Source organism: Squalius cephalus (assembly GCF_949319135.1).
Source record: "Squalius cephalus genome assembly, chromosome: 22".
Taxonomy (NCBI): Eukaryota; Metazoa; Chordata; class Actinopteri; order Cypriniformes; family Leuciscidae; genus Squalius; species Squalius cephalus.
The window spans coordinates 6,823,726-6,850,510 of record NC_137143.1 but is presented as its reverse complement, the minus strand read 5'-3'; the positions used below and the strand labels follow the sequence as shown (position 1 = coordinate 6,850,510).

Here is a 26,785-nt window from a genome sequence, read left to right as displayed (position 1 = left end):
TGACAGGGTTCAAGCGGAGATGAACTTGTGCAAAACTTTATGACCCTTGTCCAGCAGCATTATCTGAGAATATGTGCTCATCAATGGAACAAAGCATACCGGTATCTCACCTTTTGTACAAAGGAGTTCACAAATTTGCGTATTTGATTGTGACCTACAAATAGTGAATAATATTAAATATTTCTTAATCATTTTATTTCCAGCTTTAAATCAGATGTTGAGTCCCAGATTTTCAATGTGGTCTTAGTTTTGCACAGCATATCAAAGTGCCATTGTACTGTCATCTCACACAATCACTGTACCATGATTCTGCCACATGGGAATGCATAACCATGGTATTTAAATAGTGAAGAATAGTGAAGGCTACAGCTGTTGGGTTAACCATCATGAATCAGAAGCTGTTCCAGCTGTCTAGCAATGCATGTGAGAGTCCACCCCCTTCTCAGTGGACTCCTTATCAACACTCACTCTTTGACTACACAGATTCTTGCACAATCAGCAGTTCTTTAAATATATAACACTCAAGTCACGGCAGAGACGATCTCTTCAGCCACTGCGCGTTAATACACACCACGGCACAACTGTCAACATTCAACAATCCATCATGGCCAGCGCAGAGCCGATCTTCTCACAGGGCGAAAACTGCAAGCAAGTGTGGCATGGCGCTAGTGCTGACTACAATGCAGCCGACACACACCTGGAGATCATGGGAAAACCCGTCATGGAGCGCTGGGAAACTCCATACATGCACTCTCTTGCAACAGTTGCTGCATCTAAAGGTAATTTCCTAGTAGGCTAATTCTTGATTCAGCTAAATCAACAACAGTATGCAGTCAATGCGTGTTATGTTTTTGTTTTAAATTAAAAATGACTTAATTGCAGTATTATATTTAACATCACGCAGACGTCAATATGATCTGTCGAAAACTTTAAACTTTTGAAACAAGATGTGTTTTCAATAACTCAATGACAGAGAATTCTACTATGGCGAAGGGAATCAGATTCTTGAACGAATCCTTCAGTTGAGTCGAATCTTTTTAACAAACCGGTTTAGACGATTCGTTCGTGAATCGGTCTCTAAGCGGTTCGCAAGTCAAAAACTCACCAAATGATTAAACATTATTCGTCCAAAAAAGTCCGAATATGCACATAATATGATATGCACTACGACAATAAAGTGATTGTACCCGCAGTATTTATGAAACAGTTGAGAACAAATAACATGGTGGATGCAGTATTTAGGAAAAACATGCTACACACCACTAAAAAGCATGTATTTCTATTAGACTACACACACTTATCGAATTTAGTACGCTCTGAGTCTCTACATGTTGTTTAACATCTTTCACATTTACCAACAATTAACGTCGTTAACTGTTTGAGCAAAAAGCGACAAAATAAACAAATAAATGAACCAACTTCATCGTAAACCCATAATAAACACCCGTATTTGCCTACATTTGGCTATATTAGAACATTTTCGAGAATGTATACCACTCAAAGATGACAGCGTGATGACGCTAAATAGATTTGAAACGATCTGTTTGAAAGAACCGATTCCGAAAACGAGTCTTCCCCTCACTACTATGGCGAAGAATTAGCTCATGAATATTAATTTAGAAATGCTGACGTTGCTTCTTAGCCTTGGAGCCCCCGGTGGCGTTACTTAATTAATATTCATCACCTACTCCTTCATCACACTGCCAGTAAAATTAGTACGTGAACAACGTTCACGTTGTATTCGTGAGATAAGAGTGCGTTATCTGTGTGAATGTGACACAAACATGTGCTTGTGTCACTCACGACGACATGTGCAGAACTTCCCCTCTCAGAATATAGAGGTAAAATACTAGTAAAAAGTTGACCGTTTACTGAATTTGATTCAGATTTTCTCGCTTCGCTTAACCACGCCAGGAGACGGCGCGCGAATGAGCATGCCTTTGAAAGGCTGCATTCAATTGCAGTGCATTGCATTTTGCCTGAATATATTCACTTACATGCATTAAGTTAGTCCAGGCTACTACGTTTCATGGCAATAATGTATGTTCATATTTATACAGAGCACGTGTCACATCAATGGATCACAGACTGAATTTCTAGAAATGCCATTCATTTGAGAAGGGCTGGTCACTAGTGTCCTCTACTTTGCTCATTACATGTCTATTTTTACTCTTCCCTGAAATATCACCTCGTGCAACTCCAGGGGCAGGACCTTTCCCAGGACCACCACTCTGTCATTAATATCTGGCATAGTAAGATTTGTGTGTAAATCTTGCTATGCTAGATATGAATGAGAAATATATATGTAATAATATAATGAAATGATATATGTAATATACTGTGTATGAACCAAGCATTAATCAAAATTAATGAATGTTTATTGGCTTACATAAGTCAAGCTTACAGTAAATATTCCATGCCAAATAATAATTTTATAACATGATGCACAATATATGCACTTAATGGACAACAGGCAGTTGTAGTGAGGAGCAATAAACTATTAATAAAAAATCATAAGCATTACCAACGTGTCTCCTCTTGCTTGGGAATGCAGGTGGAAGGGTGCTTGAGATCGGCTTTGGAATGGCCATAGCAGCCACTAAAGTGGAGTCCTTCCCCATTGAGGAGCATTGGATCATTGAGTGTAATGATGGCGTATTCCAGAGGCTACAGGAATGGGCCAAGAGTCAGCCACATAAAGTAAAGCGAAACACATCCATGTCTGATATTTGTATATTATGTTGAGCTATTATTACATGTTACGGAGCAGTTCATGACTTATTAAACTGGTTTTACTTGCATAGATTGTTCCTCTGAAAGGCCTGTGGGAAGAGGTTGTGTCGACCCTACCTGACAATCACTTTGATGGTAAAATTATTTTAATATTTACGATAATGTAAGCTAAATATCTGTTAAGGAATGTTAAAATCGGTTGTTAGTTCAAAGGCAGTAAAAAGTGATGTTTACCTTCCCATAACTGCACATTAAAAATAAGAAAATATTCATTACCGTTCAAAAGTAATACATTTAATCAATAAGGATGCATTCAATTGATCAAATGTGGCAGTAAAGACATGTATAATGTTACAAAAGATTTCTATTTCAAATAAATGCTGTTATTTTGAACTTTCTGTTCATCAAAAAATCCTGGAAAAAAATGAGTTTTCCCACAAAAATATTAAGCAACACAACTGTTTTCAACATTAATAATACTACTACTACTAATAATAGATGTTTCTTAAGCACCAAATCAGCATATTATGATGATTTCTGAAGGATCATGTGACCCTGAAGACTGTCAAATGATCAGGAATAAATTACATTTTCAAATATATTAAAATAGAAACAAGTTATTTACTCTTAATATAGTTATTTGTTGTTTTTAATAAAAAAAAACCAAAGATATACAGGCTTGGTGAGCATAAGACATTTCAGTAACACTTTACAATAAGGTTCATTAGTTAACATTAGTTAATGCATTAATTAACATGAACTAACAATGAGCAATACTGTATTTGTTCATCTTTGTTAATGTTAGTTAATAAAAAATAAGTATAAAAATAAAAAGTTAACAAGAACAAGTATTAGTAAATGTTGAAATTAACAAATATTAATAAATGCTGTATAAGTACAGTTCATGCTAACTAATGAACCTTATTGTAAAGTTACCGACACTTATTTCAAAAACAAAATCTTTTTTTAAACCAACCCCAAACTTTTGAACGGTATTGTAAATTTGATCTAATAATATACTGTATGTAATATATTAAATTGCATACTTTGAACAAATGTGTAGGCTATTTATGAGTATTATGTTAAGTTGCAATTAAGAAAGTCGTGACAAATCTGCATATATTTGCCCTCCGATCACAGGTATTCTTTATGACACATATCCTTTGTCAGAGGAGACGTGGCACACACATCAGTTCAACTTCATCCAGGTTTGTGGACGGTTAAATTGCAGTTTAATTTCGTGTTAACTGTCGGTGATCACACTCCATAATGTCGACTGAACCGTGTTCTCAGGGTCATGCTAACAGACTGCTGAAGCCCGGCGGCGTGCTCACATACTGTAATCTCACTTCCTGGGGTGAGCTGCTGAAAAATAAATATAATGACATCGACAAAATGTTCCAAGTGAGTAACTGAACTCATGACACAATTTTTTAGAACTGGAATTATATCCATCCCATTGTGCTCTGGTCTTATGGTGCACTTTTCTTCAGGAGACACAAGTTCCCCACCTGCTGGAAGCAGGGTTCAAGAAGGAGAAGATCAGCACCACATTGATGGACATCAGTCCTCCCAGTGAATGCAAATACTATTCCTTTAAGAAGATGATCACACCGACTATTGTTAAAGAATAAGAAAACAAACTCCATTTAAATCATTCTATTGTTAATTTTCTCTGAAACTTATTTAATTTATCTACAAGGGTGAATTGCATTCAAATCTCAAAATGACCAGAAAAAGGTTTTTATAAATGACCATGCATAGTTGTGCCATTCAAAAACTGTTTTTTTCTTTTTTTGATTGTACTGCTCGAAAATAAACACTACATAATTTACATATTGTTAACTAGATTTAATAAGGCGCTGACTGTTGTGAATGTATTCACTGATAAAGCGACAGCTGCAGTCCTCTTGAACTTTTTTGCCAAAGTCATCTGTTCAGTTTGGATTTTGTAGACCCTTTATTTATCATTGGGGAATTCACTTTTTTCAGGTATTGTACCCATGCCCTGAAGGGTCCAGGAGTTTGTGTTTTGCAACAGGAATTTAGGGGTTAAGCAGATTAAATCACGTTTTCACAGCAGGACACACTTACAGATTAGGAAGTAAGCAGTTATTAAAGGGATAGTTCACCCAAAAATGGAAATGCTGTGATAATGTACTCACCCTGTTCTTAACCTGTATGAGTTTCTCTCTTCTGCTGAAAACAAAAGAAGATATTTTGAAGAATATTGGTTTTTAAACAGTTGCTGGTCCCCACTGACCAGAAAAATAGTAGAAAAGAAACTTACTATGGAAGTCAACAGGGAACAGAAACTGCTTGGTTACCGACATTCTTTAAAGTATCTTCTTCTGTGATCAGCAGAATTTACATTTTTGGGTAAAGTGTCCCTTTAAAAGTGATTTTCCTCAGTACTGTGTTTTTGGAAAATGTAACCCTGCAGTCCTGAAGAGCCTAAAGACCTGCTTATGCCAGCAAACGTATTTCTCTGACAGTGTTGTTATAGTTTACTAAAACTATTTGAAAAAAAAAAAAAAAACCTTCTAATCAAACATTTTGAAATGTTGCTTTGGTAAATAACTGAAAAAAGTACTAAAATTACTAACTGAAATAAATAATGAAAATGACAAAGGCACTTCAAATTTGAAAACAAATTAAAATGAAAAATGAAAATTGAAAATAAAAAAATAAGCACATTCAAAATAGAAAAAAATTATAATAGTATATAATTATAAAAGTCCCCAAAATAAATGAAGATTTCTTGCATTCATACATATTAGCATTTTCTCTTTTTGAAATTTGCGTTTTAATTTGGAGCGGTTTTGTAATGCTCATTTACATTTATACAATTATGATGGTGACACTTTACAATAAGGTTCCATTTGTTAACATCATTTATCTACATACAAACTAACAATGTAAAGTACTTCATTCTTTTACTATCATTTTTTAAAAATTTGGGGGAAATGTGCTAAAAACAATGCAGAAAGGTTCCACTTTATTTTAAGGTGTCCTTGTTACAGTGTAATTATACAATTAAATACAGAGTAATATTAATTAACAGCATTACTAGAGGGTTAGTTACATGTTATCATTCATAATTTACTGTAATTATATAATGTAGTAACCCCTAAATGTGTGTTACCCCTAAAATGTTTTTAAAAAAAAGTAATGGTACATAAAAATGGGCTTCATTTACATGAATGAGGAGTGTCCAAGCTTATTATAAAAAGTTTGACCTGAATGATTATTTGTAGAGCAAGTCTTTTCAGAATAGACAACGATTACTACTGTACCACAATGACAAAATACAATCTGCATCAAACAGAACTCAATGCACTCAGCGTTGAAGCAGAAAGTCTTTTATTGTAGCTACAAAGAGGAGGAGCTTCGCTCAAACCAGAGCAGCTCCTGAGAAATCAGCCTTCTGAGCAACAAATGACCAGTGTTAAATAAACATTTCAGAACAGACACACAAACACAATCACACCTCACTTGCGATACCAAATTCTCAGTTTCTTTTCTCGCTTGATCTTCTTCTGTAACTGCAGTGTCCCATAAAGCAGAGCCTCTGCTGTGGGAGGACAACCTGGTAGGACAGACAGACACATTACTACATGATGACATCATTTTATTATCAGAAAATTCTGATAAAGGCTACAGGTTGATCCTCTTTCAGATTTTAAAGTGGTTATGTAGTGTGTAATGTATCTGTGCATGTACAAGATCTGCAAAGTTGCAAAGCTCGTAGTGTCCCACAAAGGGATTTATTCTATCTAACAGAGAACACTGATCCAGACCTGCCTAAAACGCCTCGATCAAGTCTACATATTGCTTCCTCAAACGTCCACGGCACAATGTGCAATATTAGCATAATGCCTGCCCAAAGGCATATGCAAAGAGACGTGGCTTCGGTGAATTGCGGTGATGCTGTGTGAATGCGAAAACAAAACCCCTTTGTTTGGCCATTCAAACACGGATGAAATTAGGAATCAGTGGTTAAGATTTATTTATAACGCTGTTTTTACAGAGGAAAGCTTCCTGAAACTGGAACCTGAAGAACACTGGCTATACACGCCTAAATAATTAGAAATACACACTTCATTCTGTTTTTAAACTGTATTTTAATGTTGTCACCTCATGACTTAAAGTTGTTACAGTGAAGAAGACTAATTAAACCATTATAACATCATATCTGAAAGGTGAGTTACTAAATAAACATTACTCAAGCCGTGCTTGCAAAATTGGATCTGGTCAATCTGCTTGATTATCCACATTTTCAGCATCTGATGTTGGCTTGAACTGATACGGTATCACCAACAACGTTATTAACTGACGATTATGGTAAGGGGTGTTACACGTTTAAGGTGTTTAGCCAATCACAATGCATTGGGTCAGCTGGCCAATCAGAGCAAACTATGCCAAAGCCATTGGAAGGCAAGCCTGCAACCCTTAGCCAAAATGGCTAATGCTAACTCTTTCAGCTTGTCGGTATGCAGGGAAGGAGACAAGAGTATGGAAGTAAAATAATACCAAATGTTTTTGAAACAAAAAAGCTTGTTGAATTGCACTACTTGAAAAAATATGTATTGCATTAACCCTGCTTGCATTTTTATGGGCATTTATATTTAAGCTGTGAATATTTCAATTCAACACATTTCACACACGTTTTCATTATCAAAAATTCAATAATCCATTATTAATTCAAACCACTAATTTCTTGAACGAGAACATGTGGACAACTAGACATCAAAACATGCAAACTCAGAGCGAGGGTTTAAACTTTTATTTAGAAATCACGATGAACAGTTTGCATATTTCAGAAAATATTGACGTATTCTCCTGTGTTGGCATAGGTTTATAAATGATCTACATAACAAATATGATGAAATGGCACACACTGAGTTGATAACAGTTCATGTGGAGCAGAACGGAATCGCTTCGTATCCTTTGCGCATGTAAATAAATATTATAAACTCACAGGGCTTAGATTTCTTTAATAGAATCACAGCCTTTGTGAATTCACAATATGCAATAGTATGGTTTTTAAATACCATATTCTGATAATGCGGTTCATGGATTCTTGTCCGTGGAATGTGCCACTACCCATATTTTGTCGGTTACTCGGTACGGGTAAATTGCAATCAAGTTTTTTTTTTTTTTTTTTAAACGAGTACTCCCAATTTAATTGAGAAATTGTGTACAGTATGTGAAAAATAATGTTTTTTGAGCATTAAAGCATTTTAACCTATTCTATTACACCCAATAAACAAAATAATGAACTTTTAAAATAGCATCGTATGACTCCTTTAAATGAAACACACCTGGGACGTAGATGTCCACTGGAACGATGCGATCACAACCTCGGACCACAGAATAAGAGTAGTGATAGTAGCCACCACCGTTAGCACAGCTAACGCAAGAAAGAAACAAATCAGATTTAGTAAAAAAACTAACATAATATGATAAAACAGTCTTTTTGACTCATTTATGAAGTAGGTAATGAAAGAACTGCTATATTACCTTCCCATGGAAATGACGTATCTGGGCTCTGGCATTTGATCATACACCTGTTACCAGCAAGACATTCAAAAATTACAGTAGCAGAACAGTCATTACACCTAAGCATAAAAAGAAAATGAAACCTAGTCGCCAAAATATATTGAACATAGGCAATAGAAGTTTATTCAAATTGTTATGGTGCAAATACCTTCCGCAATGCAGGGGCCATTTTATTGGTGAGTGTCCCTGCAACTATCATGACATCAGCCTGTCTGGGACTGGCTCTGAACACGACACCAAACCGATCCATGTCATAACGCGGGGCGGCCATGTGCATCATCTCCACAGCACAACACGCCAGGCCAAAGGTCATGGGCCATAAGGAGCTCTAAAATACAAACAGAAATTTTATGAAATGTTCATTTAACTGCTTCAGAAAGGGAATCATTTGTCTACTTTAAAACTAAAGTAATAAAAAAAAAAGAAAAAAAGTTGAAGTACGTCGTTTCTGCAACACTTGTGCCACCTAGCAGCGGAATTACAAAAATAAAGCATATTTTCAAACAACCTTGCAAGAACCCCTTTGTGCAAGTAGGTTACTTTCAATTAAAGGTCTAACATATTAGGAATACTTTTAAGATGTGCCATGAGTAAGCAATTGAGTCAGCTATCACTCTGTGTAGAGCAAATGTGAGTGTCTCGCTTATAATAAACCCATGCAAAGTATCTGCATCGGGAGCATGACGCACCACAACTGTTTGAGGCTTTGACTGACTACGTCAAAGTTAACATTACAAACTGATTCATTTGTCTTTCTGAATGGGTGCATGATGATGCTGTATGGTATTGAAGTGTCCATTGTAGTGCGTAGTTTCGCAATCCCCCCTTCCCTTTGGCATGTTTATGATCCGTTTTATCTTTGAAGGTCTAAATTGAGTGAATTTTGGTCTTTTTTCCCTTATAACGCATCAGTCCCGACTAAAACCCCACTGGCAGTGTTGCCAGATCGGCTCGATGATTTCCAGCCCACAAGCACTCAAAAACCCACCCAAATCATTCACTGCCAATAGAATGTGATATAATTCTATTGTCATGACAACCAAGATGTATAAGTTCCATTTACCTCCTTAATAATGGATGACAAAATAAAATTATAAAAATGAATCAATTCTCCTGCAAGGAGAACAATACAACAGGAAAACTGATCGAAACATGGCAAATACAGTAAAAGAAAATTAGCAAATGACAAAATGTTTCTACCCAAACAGGTAGAAAAACTATTAAAGTATGTCAAATATTTGCAAACAGCAGTCAAGAAATGAATTAGACTTTACCTGCTGACTGGCTAGAAGTCAATGAACAATAAACTGGGTTAGGAGACCGGATTTGAACAAAAAAATCTGACATACTTCAACTTAAAGCAGAATAACAGTTTTTAACATAAGTTTCTTGAGCACAAAATCACCATTTTTGAATGATTTCTGTGACACTGAAGACACGAGTAATGATGCTAAAAAATTTAGCCTTGCATTCAAATATATAGTATATTACAGAAAACAGTACTATTTCACAATATTACTTTTTTACTTCATATTTGATCAAATAAATGCAGCCTTTGTGAGCATAAGAGACATTCAAGAACATTTTTGTAAATGTGTAAAGAGTTACGTACTCTGCGTGCCCAGTTGACCAGGTCATCCAGCTTGGTGATGACGTATTCCCCCTTACTGCTGACCGCTGAAGCTGGTTTTGGAGCCAGAGCTGTGCTTTTCCCTCTGAACGGGACCAGACTGGAAAGAAAGGTGTGCTCAGTTAATAATGACAACAACTACTCAATGCAATAGTTATTTCATAATTGCCCAGGATGGGTGACATACAACTATAACAAAACCATTCATTTCACACCTTGAGGAGTTTTCATCCTTTTTGTCTGTCAGAGGAACCTTTTTATGAACAGCAAACGATGAAATGGCCCTACATCAACACAACATCAAGAAAAAAAAGCTATTACAACATTTGTATACAATTTGTGATATATATATAAAATGATAAACTTTATGGAATTAATATTCAAAGGTAGCATGTTATTTCAAAAATATTGTTATTGCCATCCATAAAGATTGAAGTTTATCTGCAGAACACCTGTCAAAGCCTCATTTTAATCGTTCAAACCAAAGTTCCCAGGTAATGTAGAGCAATCATAAACACACATAAGATCTAATAGACAGAGTTTAAAAAAATCTTTAAAATCAAAACTTACCTTAGATTAAAGGAGCCAAGGGCGGGGAGGCGGGAAACTGAAATAAAAACGTTACTAAAGTCACATTATTTGCTATTACCTTCAGCACAGATATTGATCTGGTTCAGTTATATATATATATATATATATATATATATATATATATATATATATATATATCATCTGTCAGTCTTGTAGAGTTGAATCTCAAAAGAAAACGGCATAAAGAAACTTGCACATAGCAGCAAAAAATAATAATAAAAATCACAACAACACAAACAAACAAATAAATAAAAATACTGTGGCTAAAACACTGCTCACTATGTGGTTAAAGATTTTTTAACGTCAAAAAATTTCAATAATTTAATACTTGAACATTATTTATAGTAAGTATAAACTTTGTGACAGTGATTTCTGTTAATCACTGCATATCGCCTAAACAAAGGTATTTTTGATTTTATTATTTTGAAAGTAATATAACATTATCTTTCCTAACTTTGATCTGTAAATAATGTGAGTCTGTATTTGGTAAGTCTCTGATCAAGACATGTTGAGTAACAAGGTCACTCAGCGAGTAAAGTCCTTCATAGCACGACAGAATTCATTTACCAACTGAAGATGCGCTGTAATTTAGTTACACCTAATGCACTCAATCTACAGCAGTAATAGCAATACTGCGTTATGCAGAGGCTTAAAATCGTCTAGATTAGAACTCAGCTCGTTTACTCACCCATCAACACCGCCATCTTTGCATAACATCCACTTCCGGTGGTTACGCGACTTCCACCCTGTGTCAAACGAACTCTTATTACATTTATAAATAAATAAATAAATTATAGCACTGTACTATCATTGCACTATAGTATCATATTATTCACATTTTAAAATGCTATTATGTAAATTATACACAAAAACTGAATTAAATTATGTAGCCTATAATAAAAAAGTAATAAAAATAGGTCAACATTTTGGGCCAAATATACTAACAAATAGCACTAAAAAGTGCAACAGGAATGGCTTGCTATTAGCTTATAAATCTGTAAGTAGGCTATATATGTCATTTTTTATTGTATTTGGGTCATTCCTGGTATTCTGCCTTTTGTTCATCATAAAATGTAGAAAATCAGTTCTTAAACTCAATGCTCAGTTCCTAAAATAAATGTTTGTGCAGTCATGATAGGGGTGAAAAAAAACATTCTGGTCAAGTTTGAGTAAATAAATTTCACCATTTATTAATCAAAATAAATGAAATGGAAGATCAAAAATGTCCTCCCTGTTTGGGACAGATATCATTTGTTCTACAGTATTGATACTCTATAAATTTTCATTGTCACTGAATTATTAGAATGGGTTTTTTTTGGTGCTGATTTTATGGAATTATTGCAAAAAACCCTGCTTAACAGGGTGGACAAGTCATGGATGGATGACTTCCTATCTCTCAACCAGTTACACTTTTACTTTATTTTGAACTGGATTTAGATGGGAAACAATATGTAAAACATTGCCAACGAACTTTAAATGCACTACTACTTCGATTATAAACATAAAAAATGACTTTAACAATCACTATGTAAACTCTCAGTGTCCACTCTGATTTAACAGTGTGGACATTCTGACCTTAAATCAGCTACTGCACCATGTCTGAGCAAAAAGAAGCTAGCATAGTAAGTGTATTAAAGGAAGAACTGCATGGTATTTAAAACTGTCATTTTTTAAAAACTTTTTTTTATATTTATAACAGGGTAGACGTACTAAGGTTGACCACATCAAATTTGAAAGACAAAACTGGTAAAAATAGACAGTTAAAATAATCGAGGATCTCACTCACTCGCCCAAGTTGTTTCCCCGCCAAATAAGTGATGACTGCATTATGATATTATGTCATTTAACTTTTCCTACTTTCATTTAAAGGGAAAGTAATAAAAAATTACAGGGTGGACAATAAATTGAGGGACAAGCTAAAAATCAATTTAATAAAAATATATATATTAGAGAGAATCATTTCCTAACAATGTCAAACCTGAGGGTTTGGGAACAGATATGTTGCCATGCATTTACAGTATCAGTGGTTTGTGTTTGTAAGGTGATTTGGTTTGCACAGCAATCCTTTAGATAGAACATGCAAGAAAAGAGACGTCCATTACGTCCAACATAAGATGGTCTAGTCATGTCAGTACTGTATGATGTTTTAGAGAAGAACCATCCAGACCTCATAAAGAATTACACGAGTTCCAGAAATCACTGCTTTTTTTTGCTAATAGAACATCAGATGTGACGGTAGACGTGCAGAGGAGACTACCACCTCTGTTAACAACTGTGAGGTTGGGTGGCAAATCGGGCCAAAATAGGAGTTAATTGCACAACTTTGCTCATTTCAGTTTGCCAAGACCATGGTTAATGGACCAAATGTTCTGGCCCAAGAGGCGTTTTTATTTTTCATCGGTTAGTTTTTTAGTTTTTTGCCATATTACAAACCCAATAGCTAGCTAAAACTCATTGCTAATTTTAAGAAAGACAAGGAGTGTGAGATGTTTACTTTGCAGGGTCGAAATGGATTTGGTTCAGTTTGTCCTCCACTTTTACCAATCATAGTTTTCTTAAATCTATTGCATCTATCCTGGTATTAATGTTACAGGTAGTGTCTGTATTCAGTATCTGAGAAGGAATGCAGTCCCAGTGTTTTATTCATTTAGCCTGACATCCAGAGAGTAAATAATCACTTGCTTTGTGATGAATTCATTCGATCATGCAATCAAATGAATCAAGAGTTTGATGATTTGTTCTTATTTGTTTGTTTTGCACATATGCATACTTGCCATTCGTAACTCTTTAGGTTTTACAGCAACATTGGTAGCTATATGTTAAAATGTTACAATTAATCATTAGTATAAGTTTATATAAGCTCAAGTTTTATTGATGCGCTTTGATGCAACATTGCAGGGAAAGGACATCTCCCATGTTTTGTCTAATGGTTTTAGGAATTTAGGAATGTGACCATACCAAAGGAACAGTCCGTCAGAGATATTTGTTTTTAAACAACCACATTTGCATAAAGAACCAAACACCATGTTTAGAAATGGCTAGAACGATCTGTACTGTTAACCTATCAGAACCTGTAGAAATGATATCAACTGATCTTCCATATAAATATTGGTTTTCTGTATCCTATAAGGCTGGATCAGTTTCTACGCCTTTGGAAGTGTGGAGAACTCGTCAACTTTAAAATCCCCTGGTCTTCATTGCACATATTGGTCTCTCTTTTTGGGGTCAGTTCCATGCCATCAAATGTGTCGTACCCGTTTCGGTCCGATTGCCTGACATGCCATCCCTACTTCAACCTCAAGTAGCCAGGTAAAGTCACCAGCAGCAAACCCAAGTTCTCACGGTAGAATAACAGCCAGTGGGAGGCAGAGATGTGGAGGCTGATGGCACTGTACGGTGGGTCACTATTTATACTGGCATTGAGAGTTATAATGGTTTTGGGCCCCAGTTGCAGGATATGGGAGTATGAGAATGGTGGCGGCAAGCCTGAAGCTGTACCACTGGAGATGGTGGAAATAGATCATCAGAGATCATTCTGAAAAACTTGTTAGTTTCCCCCCAAATTGCAACCTGAAGCAAAATAGACAAACCATACCAGATTACAAATGTTACAAATTTTCAGCCATCTTTTCCAGCAAAAAACTGATCAATTTACAGACCAAAAGTTTTTCAGGAAAAACTAATGTTTTTCTTTTTCTTTTTAATGGTTATTGATAATTGGTGTCCTTTAAAAAAACACTTCTGAGTACAACACAAGTGTGAAAAGACTCTTCCAATGGCACAAACCTGTACAAATCTCAAGATTCATCAATAAATTAAAGGCAAAATTCTAGTCCTAATTTTCAAAATGGGTCAGAACACCAGCTGATCACCAGGGTGATTACAAGTGAAACTAAGACTATTCTCTATCAAATAAACTATTTCATCATACCAGAGTCATACTACAAATTTAGCCTTTGTTAGTTTGTAGCCTGCTAATTTCACTGCATTTATTAGGATGGCTGTACATGTAATTACACTTGATGCAGGTTTTAGTCTTCAGAAAGCAGCCTGTGGAAGTGGTCAGTTCTCTTCTTTAAGACATTTCTGAAGTCATCCTGAAAACACAATCAAAAAACAAGTTAATCATTACTACATTTTTTTTTAAATTCAAATAAAGCAAGCGTTTAGAACAAAATATAATATAAATTCATTTCTTTTAAATTTTGTTCCAAAACCTGCTCCATCCTTCAATAACAGCCTAACTGTAAAGATTCACAAAATCCATGCTGAGTTGTACCCGTTTGGATCCACCACAAGTTTCTAAGGATGCAGACCAGCAGGTGCTTCACACAGCCAGAAACAGCACAAGGTGTGACTTTCCCATATTTCACTCTACTGTTAGTTAGTGTTCAGGAACAATAGTATGTAGTCTGCTTCCTCTGCATTATTTTACCATGACTGGATGGGCCAAGTTTCTGGATATTAGGGGTAGACATTTTTTTTATACATGTGAACATCGCAATATTATGTTTGGCGCTACTGTATCAATTCTCCAAAACACTGTATCGATGTTCTGTTTAAACTCGGCCGCTAGGTGGCAGTGTTATATCAGAACAAACTGTGGCGTGGAGAATGGCAAGGGTGCTTTGCTAGCTTTAGCATTAGCAAACCCAGCTCACAAGAGGACAATATGTAGATCCCACTGTTTTAATTAAATATAATATAGCTTTTGCTCAGGTTTTATGCATATGGTGGTGTTCTTTCTGACAATTTTTCCTAAAAACTTCCTAAAAAACCCAAAATATTGTATAATGTCATATTTATATATTAAGATTAATAATTTATTTAATTTATATAATAATATATTGCATTTCTTAAAGTATCACAACATTTCGCATCATAACCCCTTGATTGTGATACGCATCCTATCGCCAGATTCTTGGTGATACACAGTTGTACTGGATACTAGGGGTGTGTAACGGTTCTCTGTAAAAAAATGAAAATATATAAATCAAACCATACTGTTCTCCACCCACGGTTCGGCACGCACTCGCACCGCGGTTCATCTTAAATCTGACGACGCATCTATTATATGGTTAATTGAAAATAACGTGTAAAACAGACACACGATGGATCGATGGATACACATTCTGGGTTCCCAGTACATCACAGCAGCGATGATCAAAAAAAGAAAGGACAAAAAAAGGGGACAAAGGAGTCACTCTTTGTAAACATTGTTCATTGCGAGTGTGCAAACCTGCGTCTCAGTCAGCACGAAAATATTGTGTCCTCTTTCAAGTCATGCGCTTCATCAAATATAAATGCCTCAATCATTCATTCATTCATTCATTCCAAGGACAATCAGTATCAGTGTGTACTGGATCCGTGCATTATCTTAAAGTGACAGCAAGCTAACATTCCTGCTGTCAGTGTTTTTAATGTTAATCAAACAAAAGACTAGGAAAACACTCACAGCTCTAGATTGAATACCTTTTGTAACTTTAATAAGGATTAATCTTTAATTTATACAGTCAAATATGCAATGTTATTTTACAATTTCTGAACCTGAAAAGCACTGTTTATTTTATTTGTATCTTTGCTCTATTATATTTATTTGCGCTGTTGCTTGTAGTTAGATTATTTGTTCTTATTTTCTTTATTTGACAGTAGTCCTTTTTTCCCTGAACACAGCACATACCGAATCATACCGAAACCGTGACCCTAAAACCTAGATCCAAACCGAAGCGTGATAAATTTGAACCGTTTCACCCCTACTGGATACCAAATAGATGTTGCTGCTGTGTAAATGTAGGTGATCATACCATGAAATTCAGAGATTCAGCCTTTTTGAACTGGGTAGGAAATTTGGAGTTCTGAAAATTGCAGTATGTTTCAGGCTATCTACTCTTAATTCAAAAGATCAAGGAACACTCACCGCATACACTAGTTTCTCCATGTATGGAATGAGCTTTTGTAGCTCACGGTCCTCTTGATCTCCAATCCAGCTCTTTATGGGAATCATATTCATCAGCTAGAAAAAACAAACACATCCAATAAGAACATGCCACTGATATACTGGTTAGACCTAGAGCTGCACTATTCTGGATAAATTGAGAATCACCTTTTTTTTTTTTTTTTCAAATAAAGATCACGATTCTCCCCCGTTTCTTAATAGACAACTAAATAAAATAACAATTTACTAGAGATTCTGACAAAATATTAACTGTGCTGCTGGCTATTTATAAATGATTTAATTAATTAGAATGAATTACTTTAAAAAAACTGGTTACAATGAATGATTCAATGACTCACTCTCATAAAGAATTCATTTGTTTCTTTTCTGGATGAATCAGCATTTTTTGAATGAATCTCTTCAATAAGTGATTCAATGACAAATAATTTTTTTAACAGTCGCTTGTCGCCGCCTATTGGAGTGACAATGTAATGATATAATCATCATTTGAAGCTCAAAGTTACTTTCAAAAGGGGATCTGCTCTATTTTGATTGCTGGTCACACACTTTAAAGATTTTAAGCCCGATTTGCAACCCCCAACAATCTGGGGAGTGTGGCCCACTTCAAGGCTTCTGCTACTGACTTTTTGTCCAAAAATTCTCAATTGTGAGGTGTCATTAGGATTATTTTACTGCTCCCGATCTCATCAGAGCCCACACGATCCCGAACTCTTGGTCAAGCTGCCTTTGATGTGATACCCGTGATAGCCAATGAGAGCGAGCAAGCTTCACCAACCGGATGTTGCGTGCTTCTATAGCTGAAACTTGGCAGCCACAAACATGTTATGAAAGTGGAGTATTGAGAAAGATCATCACCCATATACTTTTTTTTCCTGAGTTTTCTTTTAGGAATGATACGCTTTTCAGTAGACTTGGCCATGTCTGTTTTCTAAAGGACCCAGCTATAGTTATCCAAAGGCCAAAATGTTTTCTGCTAATTATTGACCCAGAGAGTCCCGAGAATTATGCCGTAGTGGTTTTATCAAGGTTGAGCCAAAAACCTAGGACTAGTTCGCGAAAGTTGGTTTCTGAAATAATCTCCAATATTTAATGAACAGTGGATGACAGTCAATCACTGAAGTCAATCACTATCAATCACTGAATGACAGTGGCAGTCCTAGAGGCAAAGTTGCTCAGAATGAGGAGTTCTACAATGTGGTATGAAGGTCATGGGTGTGTGAGAAAAATCGTGTGGTATACAATCCTTTATGCATATGGAAAGAGCGAAAGCACTCCCACGGTGGCCAATTTCTTTCAAATTTCTCACAGGCCTCTAGGGCCATAAGTAAAGAGTCAAACAGACCCAGTGAGTTTCGTTTCGATCGGCCTCCGTTAGCCTTGTCTGACAACTGCTCAAAATTCATTGGCTGTTGCCGGACACGTTTTTCAAGATACGCAAATGTTCTCAAAGGCAGTCTTGGCACCTTGGACGAAGACACGGCATGCCAATTTTCAAGTCAATCAGACTTAAGGCTGCGTAGTTATAGACACTTTTAAGCCACCAAGTGGCAAGACGGTGCATGCTTTTTCACACGACCACAGAATGTGCTCTTATATACACGTGTGCCGAGTTTGGTGAAAATATCTCGTTCCGTTCACGAGTTATAGACATTTTAGTAAAAGTGGCTCCTCCCACTTTTAATGTTTTGGAGGCCATTGGAGACCATGAATCGAAATTGTAAGTTATTTTTATAATGATTTTGACAATCAGACTGTTCTCAGTCAGAGAATCTTGCTGCACTGGTTTGGTTCCGATCGGGCCAAAAACCTAGAAGGACTAGTTCGCAAAAGTACGTTTTTCAAAAAAAATCCCCAAAACTCAAAAATTTTGTCTAGGAAATTGTAACAATTACAATAGGGTTTCAGTGCTATATGCTTGAACCCCTATAAATCGATTGAAACTGCCCTTATGTCTTAGCCTGACTACGTCAGACTTCCTACTTCCGCTAATTTCATTTCGCTCCTGTAGTCAGTCTGAGATAGCAGCATATCTTTCAGTTTTCCACCGGCCTGAAAACAGCCGGGCCAATCAACGAACAGAGGGCGGGCTGAGAGCCGTGACGTAGACGCTGATTGTACCGTGGATGCGTAGATTTACTTCACATAATCTGCAAAAGTCGTTCACAGCCATGTTCACTCCGGTATTTCGCTCGATGGTTTAGTTTTTGCATCATACATGTGTTTACAGTGGAAGTTAGATGCGGCTGAGCATGCGCATAACACATGCCATAACCAAACGTTATGTGATTGGCTTACGGGTAACCAATGATTTTAAACTTCAGACAAGCGCCCCCCTGCGAGAGAGAAAACACTTCTCTATTATGCTATTCCAGACTCTGTCTACGAAACAAAGTGAAGTAGCAGAGTCTGGCATTACCAGGCTACTTATGTCTGTGGTCTCCGACAGTTTTAAAATCAGTTAAGATTTGAAAATTGTCTAGTGTCCCAGGTCTTAGACATCACTGTTTATATCCGAACTATAAACTTTTATCCCAGTACTTCTGTGATAATTTGAATTATTTTAAGACAGAAATAGTGATACTGTGTGGTTGAAAAGACTGTTTGTGAAGCTGTTTCATACCTAAACATGACAACTGCTCTCTCTGGGTCAGTGGTAGTGTGAACACAGATTTGAATGTTCCGGTATGATTTTGTCAAAGGTTAAATAGACATATAGCAGAATAATTTAGTCATTTAGGAATAAGATCTGGTGGGGGTTTGAATCGAGATCGTATTCTTTTAACAATTAATCGTGCAGCTCTAGTTAGACCTGATGTTTAACAAACACTTTCACAGAGAAAAGATTCCTGCACACTAGGTGGTGAAGGCAAACATACGTGGTATGGGAAGGTGTGGGGGGCGTTGTCCAGGATGACAGTCTTTGACAAGTCTCTCTCCAGAACAGTCAAGTCTTTAATGTAGTGTCCAAGCACACAGGCACAATCATCCTGATACAAACGATGTCTTAAATATAAGAAAAACACAGAATTACATTCTCATGCTTCCTTCAAGGTAAAGTTTGTTATGAGACCGGTTTCCAGAGACTGCCTGGGAACCATATCCAGGACGACTTTAGGCATATGGGATTCGAAGTGTAAAATGTCTCACCTAAAGAGCTTTTTGTTAGGGTCCAATATATCTACGATCTTCTCTGCATATTCCTTTTTTGCAGAGGTGTAAACAAACATCTGGAACAGAAAAAGACAGAACAGATTTATTAATAGATTTTCTCACTGGTGACAATTAAAGCCAGCCAGAATGTTTGGCACACAAATTCAATCTGATTTATCTGTTCAGAGTAGACTAATGTGTAAAAAAAACAGCACATGGACTGAATGAAAATCACTTTCTGACAGTAGGTGGCTCTTATGGAAAAGCACCCAACAAGGTTCCAATGAAGTTTGGAAAAGCATGCAATTTGATTTGAGTAATTTTCAGGTCAGGACAAGCATGAAAATAAATATATCATACTATTGTCCCTACTCAGTTTTCTAAAATACAAAATTAAGAATTTCAAAAAATATATTTGTAATACAAGCAAAGTGTTTTTATGGCAAAAGTTTAGTGATCGTTTAATGATTGCCGAACACGATTGAGTGAATTCAAGGTGGACATTTATGCAAAACTATTTGTATTTACCATAAAGCAAACAATCATCTAACTCAGACTGTACTTCGCTGATACTGTAAACCACGATTACAGTATTAGACCGATGTGATAGAGGTGAATATATGCAGGTTATAAAGCATTTTAAGTTTCTTTGCATCATGCAAGTGCATGTTATCACTTCGAGAAAACCAATAAAAAAAACAGAAAAGAATGGTGATGACTGTGCTATAAACCAATTATAATTCTAAAAATAATGCTGTATGAACCATTATACTAACTATGGTCTGAAAAAATCTAGAGAATCTAGAAAAGTATGGAATTTTGAAATGGAAAATGTGTAGGAACCCTGACGCTACGTAACTGCATTTCTGGCAGGCAATTCGTTATTTTGTATTCAGCGTAGTGTTTATCAAAGAATTGTATGTTTTCTTTTTTCTTACGCAACAAAAGCAACGTTGGGCTTGTGACCAAAATGCATATCATTGGTTGGCCAGCTTTATTCACAAAGAGATTAGAACATCTCTGTAAAAAAATCTGTCACAGTAACGACATGCAAATGTCTGTACAGGGCTGAATAGAAGCATTAACAGCTGTTAATTCAAATTAAATTGTTCAATTGAACCAAATTCTAGCACCGGACATTCATCTTGGTGTGAACAGTCCGTCAGTGTTTCAAAAAATCATCCCAGACACTCTGTCAGTCTTCACAATGTTTACCTCAAAATGTTTGGTCATGGCTTGTAGAAACTCTTTCACATATGGGCGGAGGATCACGTAGACCTGTGAAAATATGTTTAGTTAATCACATCACACTTCAAGAACAGCAGAATTCCAAAACTTTTTCATGTCAAGTCAAGTCATCTTCATTTATATAGCGCTTTTAACATGTAGATTGTTCCAAAGCAGCTTTACATTGATAATAGGAAATTAAAGTAAAGTGTTTTGGCTTCATAGCAGCTCTAGAATAAAGTTATTGTCCAGCTAAAGTTAGTTTGATTGATTCATTTCCGTCGCAACGATCATGTAAGGGATAATGTAGAACGAGGCGGCTGCTACAGCGAATACAACCCCGACAGGCCGACCAGGTCCCCGACGCGAAGCGGAGATATTTAGCATGCCAAATATCTCAAGGGCGTTGGCGACTCATCTGTGATTCTCTCAGATCGCGCCTTTAATAATTCACACGTGAACGAGCACCGATTTGCCTATGATTTCGGCCATTTGATCTCGGCGAGTGAAAACCGGGGCTAAAATCATGCAGCGTGAACTCGGCATTAGGGGTGTAACGGTGCACAAGGTTCGGTACGTACCTCGGTTTTGACGTCACAGTTAGCAGAGGGGGAGGAAACTAAACATAAAATTGCTTTTTTTTATATTAAACAGTGGTTTACTGAACAAATTGTGTCTCTGACTTTAAATCAATTCTGTTATAAATAAAAGTTTCTTAAGGATAAAAAAATATCTAAAATTATGCTAATGCTGTAAACTATATAGGGAGCCCTTAATTGTACATTGCTATAATATTAAAGGTTAACAACAGAGGCCAAACTATTACCCTAAATTCAGTTGCTATTTATTTTTTAGATATAATAATCAACACTCAAATAACAAATTGTATGCAAACTTCTTGGATTAACTTCTAAATTGAATTATATGTTTTTACAACAATTGTTTGTTGAAATATGGCTGTCATTTTCATGACAGATATTTTAAACATACATTAAATAATCAAGACATCACTAACAGGTTAAGTAAAATATAATGAATATATAGGCTAATATAAACACCACTATTGAAACACTACTATTTGCTTTCACGCTATGGCTTGGCCTGATCGAGAGATGGACATGGTCAGAGCCAGCCAAAGCATGAAAACAAATTTTAATTTAGAAGTTCATCATGTGACACATTGAACATTCTAATCACTCCGTTGTGATTGTATATGTCATAGGGTTAATTAAAATTTCACCAACCTTGTACTTGTGATCTTGAAAGCGGGTACTGAAGGTGTATTCTGCGTCAGCAATCACATTGAGTGAACTGAACACGAGCGTTTCATCCTAGAATTGTACAAAAATAAAATCCAAAGAATCAAACCAGTCACTTCTAAACCTCAATCAAATCAGTGCTCATTTACCTATGGCTCTGTTTACACCTGGTATTCCAATCGGATCACAAGTGGAAGATGCTAAATACAGGTGTAAACGGGGTATAAATGTTATGAGCTTGTCCACTCACATCGTCCACTTCCAGAGGTAGTCGAAAACGCATTTGACCGGATTGCTTTCATAGTGTAGTCGCTCATAGACCCCCCCCTCGAACAAATCAGGAAAGAAGTGGTTGAAAGTGGACGAAAGAGACGGATTAAAATACCAGGTGCAAACAGGTATGTGTCTCTCTCGTCTACTTGTGATCCGATCGACCAAAACACATCTTAATACCAGGTGTAAACAGGGCCTAGTTGTTGAAGCCTCTCTCAACAAGGGAGTGCTAATGGTCCATCTGAATTAATTAATGGCCCTGCCATTAACCTCCAACAGTTTGGAATTATTCAGTCAATGAACTGCATGCTAATTCAATCAGTTCAGTGACATTTTAACTAAAATGTTGAGTTGATCAAAGTAATGATTTTGAGCTGGCTAGAGGGAAGATAACTTACCAAATCGAGCACCAGGGTAGCAGCAGGGGTGCTCCTCGTCTTTGGTGGAATGTCCCGCACTGCTGAGACAGGCCTGGACTGTTGTGAACGGTTCGGAATGTTCTTAATAAATGTGAAGCTGATACAAAAACAGTGACAACACTCAGATTAAACCACAGATGAATCACTTCAATCAGTCTGAATTGTACAAGCCACAAAAACTTGTTTGTAGAAGAGACTCACGGGCTAAACACTTCCTCATTCTCCTCATCCTCTGAAAGAGGGCTGGCAGCGCTGTAGCCAAACACACAGTGTTCAGGACTGAAGATGGGACTTGTGTTTGGATGCTCACCTATTAAAATAAAAAAACTACTGTTACACAAAATCAAATAACAAGGTATCTAGAAAGTCATTACTCGTTTAGTTTAAAAATACTGAGTACAGACAAAATGTTTCATAATAAAGGTCAGACAGATCCAAAGAGGTTTGTACCGTAGGGAAGAGCAGAAACTAACATTTAAAAACCATATGAAAAAATGAGGTTACGTTTATTAAAGTCTTGTTTGCAATGTTGAGTTCATGCCGCATTTTGATTGGTTGACCCAACGCAGCATTTTATTACATCCATCGTTTTAAAAAATCTGTTGCGCTGCGTGCAGTAAGAGTTGTTTGCTATTCGAATCAACAACGGAGTTAAAAAAAAATACAACCGATGGAACGACGACGAGGTTCAGGCTTTATTAAGCTTAAATTCTGAAGATGAAATCCAGGTCCAGGAAATCCATGTTTAGATTTAATACAATTATTGTGCACTCATGATTTTTCTAGAATTTTTGGTATCGGATCGGTTCAGATTTTTTTTATCGGTGCATCCCTATAATGCATGGCTGTCAGAAATGTAAGATATAATATATCTTATAGTTACATTGTATCGGACTCGATTAAGTTATAAATGTAAAAGTTTAAATGCACTCACTGTCTCTTGGTGGTGTGAGAAAGTGAACTGCAGGAGAGTAGAGGCTCCGAGCAGCAGGATTCAATAAGGAATGCCTTTCCCGGAGGTGACGGACTGGAGTCTTGAAATCTGACTCTAAAAATACAGTGGTGAGCATGATTTCTTAATACAATATCATCATTAATAGACTCCTTAATTTGTCAAACAAAATGGTGTACCTTTACTGTCAACAGTTGATAAAGCTTTTCTCCTCCTCCGTGGACGTTTGGCTGCTGTTGGGACGTCATCAGGATCCAGATTCGGGCAGTCTTGAAGAAGTTTTACTTCATCCTAAAGCAAGGATAAAAAAAAAACAGCCAGTTAATAAACCCATTAAGAAATGATACACATTTCATATGAATAAATACAATTTAAAAAACTTAAACTGTTTACCTTTGGATATCAAAATTGAATAACAAAAATGAGTAATAATCAATATACTTTGTGTTTTAAAAAACAATAATAACTCCAAGATCCACGTGCACCTTCGTCGATTATATACAGAGAACCTGATTGGCCGAGATACAACTTCCCATTCCAATTCAATAATACTGAGAAATCTTATTGGCTACGCGGTGAGAACAGGTCCTGTCCATAAACACATCTGGGACAGCACTGAGAAACTTTTACAAGCAGCACACACATATCATCATTATTCATATGAACGATAGCCTGTTCTGTATTTAATGTTTTGATGAAACATTATTATATTAACGTTGTTTAATTTCGGTCCGAATATCTCTTGCTTTAAATCAGTTAGCATCATGCTAACCAGGCAAGTGCAGATCACTCATAATGCGCAATCACATTCTCAATCACACGTAAGTTTTGTTATCTTTCCATATCTAGTGTTCAATACAGCAGGACTGACCTGGTTCTTGACCAGCGGAGTCTGAGGGCTCGGGCTCTCCGGAGCGGCTCGACGGCGGCGGGACGGTGTCGGTGGGGTTTCATTTAAAATATTTCTCGAGCGAAGTCTCATTTTTCCTGCAGCCCTGATTAAATTATGTCGACAACGGACCAAAACACTTTAAACTCGCAGGAATAATGTAGTAGTTCAAGAGTTGCATTAACCTGCTTCGTCTCGCCGTTTCCAGATTGACTGACCTCAGTTTAAACTGATGAAAAAAACACAATCGAGCTTTAGCCAATCAGACCTCAAGCTCGAAGGGGTAGGCGGAGCTACAAAGAACAACGGCGCAACGTGATGCGGAAGTCACATTGACATTGTTGAAGTCATTTTTGGCTGCACAGGTTTCTGGCAACTTCACCAAATACCTTTTAATGATAAATATTTTATTTAATGACATTTGCCTATGTAATACCTAATGTTTCATAAAAATTAGAGACCTTAATGTGACATTTTTCTTCCTGAATTTTACGGCTAATAATGTTTTTCATTCTTTTCATTGGTATACTGTTGGCCATATTTTCTTAAAGGGATAGTTCGCCCAGACATGAAAATGTTATCATCATTTACTCACCATGAAGTTGTTCCAAACCTATATGCATGCATCATGAACACAAAATAAGATATTTTGAAGAATATGGTTAACCAAACAGTTGACTTTGACTCCCATGGTATGAAAAAAAAAGAAAAAATACTATGGAAGTCAATGGGCTCCATCAACTGTTTGGTTACCGACATTCTTCAAAATATATGCTATTATACCTGCAGTATAAAGAACTTCATACAGGCAAAGAGTATAGAAGCCCTTCTATACTCTTTGATACAGGTTTGGAACAACTTGAGGGTGAGAATTTTTATTTTTAGGTGAACTATCCCTTTAAATGTGGCCTTATCACACTGGATGGAAGAGGATTAAATATCCCTTTAAATAAACCTTAATCAGTGTACCGCCATATTTAAGTTTTGACAGGAATGAAAATAAGAACACCACTCATTTACACATTCAATGTGTTTTGTTGAACAAAATGTTGACAGTTTTGACAATTATGATTTTTTTTTTGGACAAAATAAGAAAATGTTCTCTGGGGTCAGTTACCTTTGATATCATTTGAAAATGTGTGCATATTTAAGTGTAGTTACCAGTGTTGGGGACAGTTACTGTTAAAAGTAATGCATTTACAATATTGTGTTTCTTCCTAAAAAAGTAACTTATTTCATAACTTAGTATGGAAAGTAATGCGTTACGTTACCTTTTCTCACAACATTGTTTGTTTTTTAATAACAAAAAAAGTTATATTTTTGGCAAATGTAAAGGCCCTTTCACAAATTCCCTCATGTACAGTAGAGGCGCAGCTCAAACAAACCTTTCAGAGGTGCTGCTGTTCTGGATTACTGAAGAATAGAACCAGGAGAAGAAAGATCAACACTCTTACTTCAGCAATTAAAAAAAAGAAAAGAAACAAATGTGATGTTTATCTTAAGTCATTTTTGACTATCATGGTATACACTGGTTAATAAAATGAGATTAAATACATACAATTAATTATTGCAGGTCTGTGTAATATTCAGAGTTTGCATTTCACTGTTTATATTCATTTTGAGGAATACTGAATCTGTTTTTGTGCAAGTGAGATGAGCAAATGCATGTTAGTCTAGATAACTACAATAAGCATCATGTTCACACAGCGCACACAACTCTGCACTTACTGATTTCTCTTAACACGGGGACAGAAGAACTGTCCTGTCAGTCTATACATGGGAAAACAAAGTAGTTCGCGTTAATTATTCGAAAAAGTAACTCAGAAATTTTATTGTAAATTTAAAAGTAGTGTGTTACTTTACTAGTTACTTGGGAAATAAAGTAATCTGATTAACTTGCATTACTTATAAAGCATTATCTCCAACACTTGATAGTTAAAATACTTTTTTATGTGCATTTTAATATAGCATGGTTTCATTTTGGTATATAAAAAAAAATCATTCTGTACCTCCTCCTAAAGTTCTCTCTGAACAAGAAACACTTTTCACAAATTTGTGTTGACATGTTTCTATAATATGGAGGGGTTTTAAATGGAATAGAATCAAGAACTGCACTAAGAACATAACATCAGAATTACATTTTA

General features: G+C 36.1%; 3 protein-coding genes across 4 annotated transcripts; 1 reads left to right on the top strand and 2 right to left on the bottom strand.

The window, feature by feature from the left end:
* The first annotated feature begins 371 nt into the window (after positions 1-371).
* Positions 372-5,407, top strand: gamt (guanidinoacetate N-methyltransferase). Its single transcript, XM_079857067.1, has 6 exons — positions 372-779; positions 2,555-2,700; positions 2,805-2,868; positions 3,874-3,941; positions 4,027-4,137; positions 4,227-5,407. Exons 1-6 carry the CDS (start codon positions 605-607, stop codon positions 4,365-4,367), a joined length of 705 nt encoding a protein of 234 aa, XP_079713193.1. The 5' UTR covers positions 372-604; the 3' UTR covers positions 4,368-5,407.
* A 306-nt stretch (positions 5,408-5,713) lies between these two features.
* Positions 5,714-11,268, bottom strand: ndufs7 (NADH:ubiquinone oxidoreductase core subunit S7). Its single transcript, XM_079857068.1, has 8 exons — positions 11,205-11,268; positions 10,496-10,532; positions 10,141-10,209; positions 9,908-10,025; positions 8,444-8,623; positions 8,257-8,303; positions 8,058-8,146; positions 5,714-6,322 (listed from the first exon to the last, which is right to left on the bottom strand). The coding sequence occupies exons 1-8, from the start codon at positions 11,218-11,220 to the stop codon at positions 6,225-6,227; spliced, it is 654 nt and encodes a 217-aa protein (XP_079713194.1). The 5' UTR covers positions 11,221-11,268; the 3' UTR covers positions 5,714-6,224.
* Positions 11,269-11,683: 415 nt separating this feature from the next.
* Positions 11,684-24,918, bottom strand: ctdspl3 (CTD (carboxy-terminal domain, RNA polymerase II, polypeptide A) small phosphatase like 3). Of its 2 annotated transcripts, XM_079856883.1 has the most exons (12): positions 24,624-24,918; positions 23,932-24,043; positions 23,735-23,848; positions 23,002-23,110; positions 22,780-22,897; positions 22,094-22,180; positions 20,838-20,900; positions 19,620-19,699; positions 19,349-19,475; positions 16,434-16,529; positions 14,534-14,613; positions 11,684-14,086 (listed from the first exon to the last, which is right to left on the bottom strand). In XM_079856883.1, exons 1-11 carry the CDS (start codon positions 24,732-24,734, stop codon positions 14,548-14,550), a joined length of 1,083 nt encoding a protein of 360 aa, XP_079713009.1. In that variant the 5' UTR covers positions 24,735-24,918; the 3' UTR covers positions 11,684-14,086; positions 14,534-14,547. The 2 variants fall into 2 exon arrangements, with proteins under 2 accessions (XP_079713009.1, XP_079713008.1); XM_079856882.1 differs by lacking the exon at positions 11,684-14,086 and having other exon boundaries at positions 14,127-14,613.
* Positions 24,919-26,785: the final 1,867 nt, after the last annotated feature.